This window comes from Sceloporus undulatus, chromosome 1 (genome assembly GCF_019175285.1).
Source record: "Sceloporus undulatus isolate JIND9_A2432 ecotype Alabama chromosome 1, SceUnd_v1.1, whole genome shotgun sequence".
In the NCBI taxonomy this organism is placed as follows: Eukaryota; Metazoa; Chordata; class Lepidosauria; order Squamata; family Phrynosomatidae; genus Sceloporus; species Sceloporus undulatus.
This window is the reverse complement of record NC_056522.1, coordinates 329,022,241-329,032,814: the sequence shown is the minus strand read 5'-3', so window position 1 is coordinate 329,032,814 and position 10,574 is coordinate 329,022,241. Positions and strand designations below refer to the sequence as shown.

Genomic DNA, 10,574 nt, shown 5'->3' with positions numbered 1-10,574 from the left:
ATAATAATAATAATAATAATAATAATAATAATAATAATAATAATAATAATATTGGTGGAATAGTTAATACTATTTCTAAGGCATTTATTTGTTTAAAATAAATGATAGTTAAATATGAAGTAAGCACCTCTGTTTTATTTGCAGATGAGAAATGACAGATAGCAGAAAAGTATGATGAGCGTATTTTATTTATTTATTTTAATTATATTCTACCTTTTTCCCAATAAAGGACACATAGCCGTTCCTAAATCCTTAAAGAAATATTTCTTTGTGTTCTTAAGAATCTTTCAAAGATATCAACACATATAGCTACTGGGGCCGTTGCACCAAGAAATACTGAACTGTGGAACTATGCAAATTATGTTTATATAATCCAGATACAGTTTTTGGATGTATGACTAACATGGTAGTATTACATCTGAACCAATATATTGATGGCCTTGAGTATTTTTAAAAACAAAACAACAAAATAAGCTTTTTTTGTTTGTTTGTTTCTGAAGGTACGACAGAGCGGGTGTGTTTGATCCAGGGAACAGTGGAAGCACTAAATGCAGTGCATGGCTTCATTGCTGAAAAGATTCGGGAAATGCCTCAAAATGTGGCCAAGACAGAACCAGTTAGCATTCTACAGCCTCAGACAACCGTCAATCCAGACCGGATCAAACAAGTGAGTTTTGGTTGAGAAGGGAATAAGATGGTTTTGTATAAAAGTTATTTCATAGTAGCCCTAAGGGATTAGCAAGTGTATCACTCATATTGAATAGGTTTTGCTATAATGTTAGACTCTTATTAGCATATCTAATAAGACAGTTCCTCTGTCTATGGGGATTTTGAGGATATTCTTCAACTGTCAAACTGTGAAATTATTTCCTGACTTCAGCAGCTTGAAAACCTCCAGAAAGAACTACTTGTTTGAATGGTTGTATCAGGTACTGATTTTAAGAACTTTACATTACCTAGCCAGTATGAACAAAATAGTCTAACATAGTCTTATGAATAATTTCACCGCCTCCAAGGTTTCCTAAACAATATTCTTGCTTAGTAGATGCGTTGTACATGTCCCACCTACAGGGCTATACAAGATCATTTTTCCGTGTGTATACATATCTCCCAGGTAAAAGTGTAAGTATGTGTGTATTTCCAAACATTTACTCAATATTTTCTTCAAAATAAAGTAAGCTAATCAAAGTCTGAACTTATCCAGATCAAAAACACTCTGCTAATTGAATAAGTCTTGTATCTTACCCAATAAATCAGCAGTTCTCAAATTCTGCGAGGTTAGGCAGTATGGGACATTTAAAGACAATGCAGAATGAGGAAGGCATAAGATCTTGAGGTTGGTAGTATTTCTATAATTCTTGCAGTCTTTGCAAGTTGAAGACCACAAGTTGAATATGAGTCAACAGTGCGATGCAGCAGCTAAAAAGGCCAATACAATTTTAGGTTGCATCAATAAAAGTATAGTGTCTAGATCAAAGGAAGTAATAGTTTCACTCTATTCTACTTTGCTCAGGCCCCACCTGGAATATTGTGTCCAGTTCTGGGCACCACAATTCAAAAGGGATATTGAGAAACTGGAGCGTGTCCAAAGGAGGGCGACTAAAATGGTGAAGGGTCTGGAAACCATGCTCTATGAGGAAAGACTTAGGGAGCTGGGGATGTTTAGCCTGGAGAAGGGAAGATTAAGAGGTGATATGATAGCCCTGTTTAAATGTTTGAAGGGATGTCATATTGAGGAGGGAGCAAGCTTGTTGTCTGCTGCTCCAGAGACTAGGACCCAGAACAATGGATGCAAGGTGCAGGAAAAGAGATTCTAGCTCAATATTAGGAGGAACTTCCTGACAGTAAGGGCTGTTCAACAGTGGAACACACTCACTCTGAGTATAGTGGAGTCTCCTTCCTTGGAGGTCTTCAAACAGAGACTGGATTGTCATCTGTCGGAGATGCTTTGATTGAGATTTCCTGCATGGCAAGAGGGTTGGACTGGATAGCCCTTGTGATCTCTTCCAACTCTATGATTCTACAGTTCTATGATTCTATGAATGTAATAGATGAAAGGGGAACTCCTTTCAATATCAACATTATTTTACAGATTAGACAAGATAGCTTAGAACTAAGTCAGAAACAAGCCTTCCAAAACTGTAAGATCTCTCTTAACACACTAAATATGCCATGGAATTTATGATCAAAACACTTTAAATCTATTTTTCATCTTTAATACAGTGTTACAGTAACATTATACAGCATTATTTTTGCTTTCAGTCAGCCTTTAAATATAATATATATGTGTATTTAAAATATGCATTGTCTTTTTGTGTTTTGCTATCTGTTAGTGAAATGGTAAGGAAATGGGTAAGAACCTAAGATGGAAAAACTGGTATACCTCTTTTAAAGGATTTTAGTGATATATAATTTGTAAACAGTGTCTCTGTATAGCCCAGCTGCTTGTTAAAATGTTTAAGTTTTCTGTTAAGGCTCACAATTACTTCTCTTAATTATAAACGATATTTTTACTTCAAAATTTAATATCTTATCCATTTTGTAAATTAGTTTTTAAATGTCAAGACAAATATTCATCAATAAGATAAATTTTCTGTCATTTTCTTTTTAAATAGTTTGAGTTCTCTAATATGTTTTATAAATCTGTATACAAAATAAATACTGAAGCCATCTAGTTGGATCTTTTATGTTGATTAATTTCATTAATAAATCATGACCTTTTAAATAGTTTCATTCAGTTCAAACAAACAAATCACATATATACATGATTGCAAGCATTGTCATTTATAAAATATTAGTCTCTAACATCTTAAACTAAGGAGACAAACACAACAGCTCTCAGTTGATCCCACTTTGTGGTTAACTACTTCATTTTGGGGAATTATGGCTATAGAGATTGTTTTTACAAAAAGTGGGGTAGAAATAAAAGTTTTATTATTATTATTATTTTCCTTCCTCTGAGCAATATCATCTGCTCTTATACATATTTAACCATTTCCCTTGACAGAGAATGTAGATTTGAATAAAAATACATTTTCAATATGGTTTCTGCCTGTTATCTGATATCTGTCTACAGAGGTTGGGGACATTTTTAAATAGAAAAGGTGAGAATGGAGGAGCATGATGGATATTTATATAATAATGTATCATGTAGATAAAATGAACAGAGAGAAGCTGTATAGTATGACACCTAGGGAACACCCAGTAGATTGAAGAGACAAAAATATTTTAATTCTTCAGTATAAGCTACCTCTATAATTCTGGTTATGGAGTGGTGTACAAGTGCCAAAATAACAAAGGGATTAGATAAACCGGAAGATGGCTATTGAGGACTACTAGTCACATGCTAACTGCAGTATACTACTGGATTCCAGTTCCAGAGAAAACTCATGTCTCACTTGTGGGCTTGCAGAAAGATATGTTTGGTCATTTTGGAATTAGGGTGAATTCTAATGCTTTTGTGCTAATATAGCAAGGCTCTTCTTATGCTAATTTTCTACAAGTTCATCACTTCCTCATGCATTCCAGAAAAGCGTATTTGCAATTTGCATATAATTAAGAACAGAGAAACAAGAATATTTCTAAGACATTATGTCATATACCAGACAGCAGTGTTGAGAAATAACTTGATGCATGAGGGAAAATTTTGTTCAAATGTCAGGAGGGGGTTACCAAAAAATAATGTCTTCCATTAAGCAATGTTTAATTACAGATCACTGTAAATCAATTTCAAAAGGAAGATTTAGAAGCTGCAAATATATAAAGGGTGAGTATCCCTTATCCAGAAATCTGAAATACTCAAAAATCTAAAATTGTCCATGTGGGTGGCTGAGATAGTGAGACCTTTGCTTTCTGGGGACTCAGTGTAAACAAATCTTGTTTCATACACAAAATTATTAAAAAATATTGTATATAAAACATGTTAAAGGTGTATACAGAAGATAAATTAACTTCATGTTTAGACTTGGGTCTCTTCTCCATGATATTTCATTATGTATATGCAAATATTCCAAAACTGGGGAGGAAGGGAATCCAAAAAAATTCTGGTCCCAAGCATTTCAGATAAGGGATACTCAACTTGCATTTGAAAAAAATAACAATCTAAATTCCAGTGTCTCACAAAAGACACTGTTTCCTAAGAGTTTAGGAAACATTTACTTTTGAAAATGGTCATTTTGAATCATGGTATCACAGTATTAATGGTTAGAGCTTGTTCAGGCATTCTTGAGAAAGCCTAGTTTATCAAGATGAAGCACTGTTCTGTACATGCTTCCTTGTTGCTCCTGTTGAATTTCTGTTAGCAGAAATGTTTAAAAAACTACAAAACTTCCAGGCATAATGATTGATCATGTGCAAACCAGGAGTGCCGCCTTGTCTCTGTCCCAGAAGTTAAAATCAAAATCCAACAACAAACTATGGCTTAAAATTCTGGCTTGTTGGGAGACACAAACTAGAATTCCCAACTGCAGGGGTGATAGGAAGGCATCTGCAACCTTGCAGATCATCCATAATCTTTTCTAAATTGGGTCTATGATTATGTTTACACCTGAAGATCTGAGTCCTCTAGATGCCTACCAACATATTTAAACAAAGAGTCCGTTTACATTAGATAATATTAAATACTATTTCATCTCCATATCTTATAGAAGGAGCCGTGATGGTTTTCATTCTTTCTGAGGAAGGTGTATATTTTTACTAGAAAACAAAAATGACATCCATTTGTCTGTGGTAGTTACGAAGCCTTCAAATACAGGCTGTTGCAGTTTATAGCAGATAAAATATTTAAGAAATTAGATGCTACATTTTGTAATAATGAAAGCATATTGTTAACTACTACATACATTATAGAAAGCTAGGGATTACATATGTAAGAATATGCAGTAGTTTAGTAGAGACCACAAACACAAATTGAAATGATAAGCTACCTACTTTCAACCTCAGTCAAGTCCGAAAATACAAATTTGCTGGATGTAAACTCAAACAATTTGTTTCTTATAATCTGATCACTACAGAAAAAGCTTCCACCCAAAAAACGTGCTGGTGTAGATATGACAAATTATTTTGTCAAAAGTAAAATAGGTGAAGATATGAGGCAAGAAGGGATGACATAAATCTACCTCTTACGTAAAAAAACAACTCATTTCAATCTCTCTTTGAACTGCACAGAGAAACTTAAGTGTTTAAAATAGTATTTGGCTACTAATTCCACAATATTTTGCTTATAGTTATACTGTGGCAGGATGAATAGATTTGTCATCCTTCTTCTTTTCTTATTCAGTCAGCAGATTTAGCCAAAAGAATCCAAACCAAAAAAACTCAAAGCAATCAAAAAAAACATTTATTACAAAGTTTATGTACCTTTACAAATGAGATATCATCTAGTTCTTTACTATAACCTCACTAGAAGGCAGGTAATAAATAGTGAATAACTTGATTGATATGACAAAGGTTTTAAAACTGGATATTCTTTAAAGTAAACAACTTATAAAATTTCTAATAAATTTCTACATCTCTTTATTTGAAGCATAATAATATTTATAGCCAAATATTGCCTGAAGTTGATTACTATTTTTTAAAAAAATCTTTGCATATAGTAATTCAAAGTTATTATATTTCTTCCATTTTCCTCTGTATGCAGCACTTTCTGAAACTATGTTTCCTTGAAATCTTACAAATAAAACAAAATTTCCATTCATATCACAAAAAAATTAAAAAAAGAAACAAATGCTCAAAAGAGGTAGTACTTTTTCCATTTAGAAATCATTCCAAATGCCATGACTATTATACTTTACTGGGACAAAAAGTGTTTATAACAAATATAGTGGTAGATATTAGCAGCAAACCCCCCCCCCTGTAATACACTTTTTAGTTGTGTTATGACATTGCAACAGTATATAATTAATTTAAAATTCTGATTCTTTCCCAGTATTCTTCTGGCCTCTGAAAAATAACATTTTCAGTAAATATTGATTTTTCATCAAAAGTTTACTTGCCTTTGGAGACCTGGACTTTGTATGTGCCCTTTAAGCCAGGTCTGTTACGTGATTCATCTTGTCTATGACTTTTACTCAAAGCATTCACCCTGATGTCTAGTGTTGCATCTTGCCCTCTTGTTGGAACCTCAGCTATTTCCCTGGAATAGCTAATTCCCACATGTTTTCTTTTCCTGCTCTTATGGCCTCCTGTTTGTTTGTTTTTTTTCTGATGTTTGGATTTAAGATGCTTTGTTTGTTTCTTTGTTTCAAAAGCCAAGGAGTTTGTTTTTGTTTTTTCTTTCCTTTTTTAAATTTGGTTGCTTTTCTGAGTTGTTTTTCTTTTGCTCTCACTCCAGGCTTTTGTCATTCTTCCTGATACTTCAGTTCCTACCTACTATTGTGCAATCCCCTTCTCTGTAACACTTTCCCCCTCCTTTTCAGCCACCTTTAATTCACTGTCACTGCCCACTCTCCCTCCACAACCTACAGAGATATCTTTTATTAACATGATTGGGAGTCTACAGCTCACTGCCTCTTGATAGGTTAAATCCCAAATTATCAGCTTTGCTCTGTTTACAAAAACTTTCCATGGACAGATCTCCTATTTAGACTAAAACTCTTAAATTAGCCACATCGTTCTCCTGACAGATAATAAAATGTGCAAATTTCTGGAGCAGCTTGACTATACTAGAGTGGGAACATTTTTATTATTCAGTTTATTTATATCTTACCTTTCCCCCATAGCCAGAATTTAAGGCAGTTTACTGACTTCCACAGAGTCATAAGAGGAAGACATTTCCCTTATACAAAACTGAATTCCCCAATCAGCCATTGACCCCAAGGAGCACATTTGTACACAAAGAAGTAGATTCAGATGTGTGTAGAGACATATGTCCTTACTTGATGAATCCTTGCATAGTAATCTTAATTTACTTTATCACTGTGTAATAAAAGAGACAACAGATGCAAAATTATTATTATTATTATTATTATTATTATTATTATTATTATTATTTATGAAGTAGTAAGAGAGAAATTATATGCAAATAATTTTTTTAAAAAATCTATGAAAACAAAAACCTTGTTGCCTCAAGACAGCAATTTAATAAATAATAAATAATAAAAATTTTATTTATATCCCGCCCTTCCTACGATCAGGGCGGCTTACAGTAGAGTTTAAAACAGCAACAACAATCCATACAAGCAATGCAAAAAGATTAAAATGCAAATACATCAACTATTCAAAAATAACAGGTAAAAAGCCCCATAGCCCAACCTCTTGGCCACGGAAGAGGAGGGAGGCCCACAGGATTTTTATTCGGGGAATGCCTGTTGAAACAGGAAGGTTTTTAAGTCCTTCCTGAATTGGGCCAGGGTGGTAGATGAGCGGAGCTCAGTGGGCAGCGTGTTCCAAAGGGCTGGGGCAGCTGTGGAGAATGTCCTCCGTGTGGTGGAGGCTAACCTAGCCCCAGGCACCTTCAGTAATTGCTGCCCAGACGTTCTGAGGGTGCGAGCCGGAATGTACGGGGAGAGGCGGTCCTTTAGGTATCCTGGGCCCAAGCCATTTAGGGCTTTATAGGTAATAACCAACACCTTATATTGAGCTCGGAAGCGAATGGGCAGCCAATGGAGGTCTTTTAAAACCGGTGTTATATGGCTGGTCCTGGGAGCACCAGTGACCAGCCGGGCTGCCATATTCTGCACCATTTGCAGCTTCCGAGTTTGGTATAAGGGTTGCCCCATGTAGAGTACGTTGCAGAAATCCAGTCTCGAAGTTACCAGAGCATGTACAACAGTTTCTAGGTCCCTCTGGGCCAGGTATGGGCGCAGCTGGCGAATCAGCCGAAGCTGATAACAGGTGCTCTTGACCGTCGCATTCACCTGAGCAGTCAGGTGAAGCGACGAGTCAAGAAGCACCCCCAGACTGCGCACGGAGTCCTTCACAGGGAGCGTGACCCCGTTCAGGACAGGTGGAACCACCGCCATTCCTGGACCAGGAGAACCTATCACTAGTACCTCCGTTTTCTCTGGATTCAATTTGAGTCGGTTTTCCCTCATCCAGCCCATTACTGACTCTAGACAGGCCACGAGAGGAGAGACTAGATGAACTATACAGTTCCATTATTATCTCTGTATGTATGTATGGTCTCTAAGAGATTTTGTACATTTTTAGACAGGTATGTTCACATTTATATAAAAAAGTAAAAATATAGAAATTGAAACATTTAATACTTGCTGCCTTGTTGCATCCACTAGTAAAAGTTGCAGTTCATGTCTTCCGTCATCATTTTTTGCTTGCTTTATTTTATTTTATTTTATTTGTTGGGTGTGTGTGCTTAGCTTCAGAAAAGGAAAAAGCACTAGTTTTGAGCTATGGTATGTTGTGTGAAATACTGAAAATGACATTAATTAAAAAGTGTGATATCTTGGTCTCATGTTGGAACCAAGATTCTCATGGGAGCTGAAGATACCTCAACATGATGAAATATCCTAGCTCAACCAGGTTCTCAACAACAGCAAGATTTGCCCCATAATCCTGAACATTCTAGCAGTTAAAAGGTAACATCTACCTCTGCTCTTCTGTATTCCTGTTATTTTGTGTGAGAGAATTATGTGTCTTCTAAATATCACTTTTTCCAAATATCACTTGGAAAATATGCAAATGTGCTGTTAGATGCACAGTGTAGCCTTTCACTTTTACAACTAGTAAGAAAAACCAAACCTGCCTTTAAAGAGAGAATCTTCCAAGAAAGAAATATTTACAAAAAAAATCTATCTTAATTTGTTTTATTTTTGTGCATACCTTTTATGAGCAATCAGCAGCGTTTGATAAATACACTCCAAGATGGAGGCAGTAATTGGTTGTGGATATTAAATGAGGGGCTACAGTTTTGAATTTTAGAAAAATATTTAAAACATTTTTACATAGGTTTAAACTATTTTCCTTGAGAGATAACATAGGTTTTTCTCTTTGTGTGATCTAGGGTTATTTCCCCCCACTTAATATTGTAATGTTACAGAATTCGCTGCTTTGATATTCTTTTGTAAAATGGAATATAAATTTATATAAACAAGATAAATTGGACAGAAGTTTGATAAAGCGAAAGCAATTTATGAATGGATTAAAAGCACGATGACATTTGACATCTTCTTCAAAGGCAAACTTTAGATGAATAGTCTTAGTGCCTGTGAAAAAAGTGTAATAGAGAATTTGGGCACAGCTGAGATCTAGCATGGAGTAAGGGTATGTTGATTTGTGGAGAAAGTGTGTCAACAAAATTAACATTTAACCCATACAGCAAAAAGACTAGCACTTTGTGAGGGAGGGGTAGACAAAAATATTATTTATTAGTAGTATTAGTATTAGTATTTTATTATTATTTTTATATTCTGACTTGTATCTAAAGATCGCATATCAGAGCATCAGCTTGATCAACTTAAAACTGCAAACAATAATTTAAACAGAGTAAAAGCATATTAAACAAGCTAAAACAAGACAGTATAAAAGCAGTTGACACAATTGAAGATCATTTAAGACAGTACATGAGAGCAGGTTTTTATAAGATTAGTTTAGACCCCAAAGACTTTACTTTTTTAAAAAAGAAATAATGTTCCTAATTTGTTCTGGAATGACACTAGCATTGGCACATGTTGGACCTCTAATGGGAAACATTCTACAATTGAGGTGTCACAGTAGTTTATGGCTTTCTCCTATGTGCTCAGCTGACATTTCCAAGGAATTGGTGCAGTGATACACTACTTTGAACTATACCAACACAATCCTAGCCACTACCAAAACTTGGCCATCCAGTGCAAGGCTGAGTCCAGGCTAATGCCTCTGCTGCAAACCTGAGATTTCAGGGGGAGCTTAATCCATCCAGCAAGGCTGGATCCCTATTCTATGATCTGCTTTTCAACTAACATATGTCTTGTGTGGATTGAGCTTCAGTTTGCTAACTAACAGCCAGTTCATTACTGACAACACACACCAGTTTAAAACCAACACATCTTCCTTGGAATAAGTTGGAAAAAATATACACTATTCCTTGGCATACTAATGACCCTAAATCACAAAATTTTGGATAATCTCTCCCAGCAATTTTCTGCATATGTTAAACAGAATGTGGGACAGGAGCTCTGTGGGATACACCAGGCCAATGCTAGGGTGGCAAATAGAAAACACTTGTAAAACAGTGTTTTAATACCCATCCCAGTAAGGTAGCCCCAAAGATACCATAGTTAATGGTACTGATTACTGCCAAGAGGGACACAATCCCCTCTGTCCAGTTCCTGGCATAGGACATCCATCAAAGTAACCAAAGCTATCTCCAACCTATCATCGGACTGCAACTGATTGAAATAGGTACAGATAATTTATTTATTTATTTATTTATTTAGGTATTTATATCCCACCCTTCAGCCCTAATGGCTCTCAGGGCGGCTTACAATGATTTTTAATCAGACAGTTCCTTGCCCTCATGCTTACAATCTAAAAGACACGAAACAAAAGGAGAAGGGAATGGTGGAGGGAAAGGGGATGAGGTCCAGTGGTTCTTCTCTCCCTCTGAGGCCTGGACCAAGGCAGATGAATTGGAGGGA

General features: G+C 35.5%; 1 protein-coding gene across 6 annotated transcripts in view; it reads left to right on the top strand.

Moving 5' to 3' along the window:
• NOVA1 (NOVA alternative splicing regulator 1) overlaps positions 1-10,574 on the top strand; it is a 174,920-nt gene that overhangs the window by 122,758 nt on the left and 41,588 nt on the right. For all 6 annotated transcript variants that reach the window (XM_042467230.1, XM_042467222.1, XM_042467239.1 and 3 more), the window contains one exon: positions 501-667. In XM_042467230.1, coding sequence (XP_042323164.1) covers positions 501-667 — 167 coding nt within the window. The remainder of the gene's footprint in view (positions 1-500; positions 668-10,574) is intronic.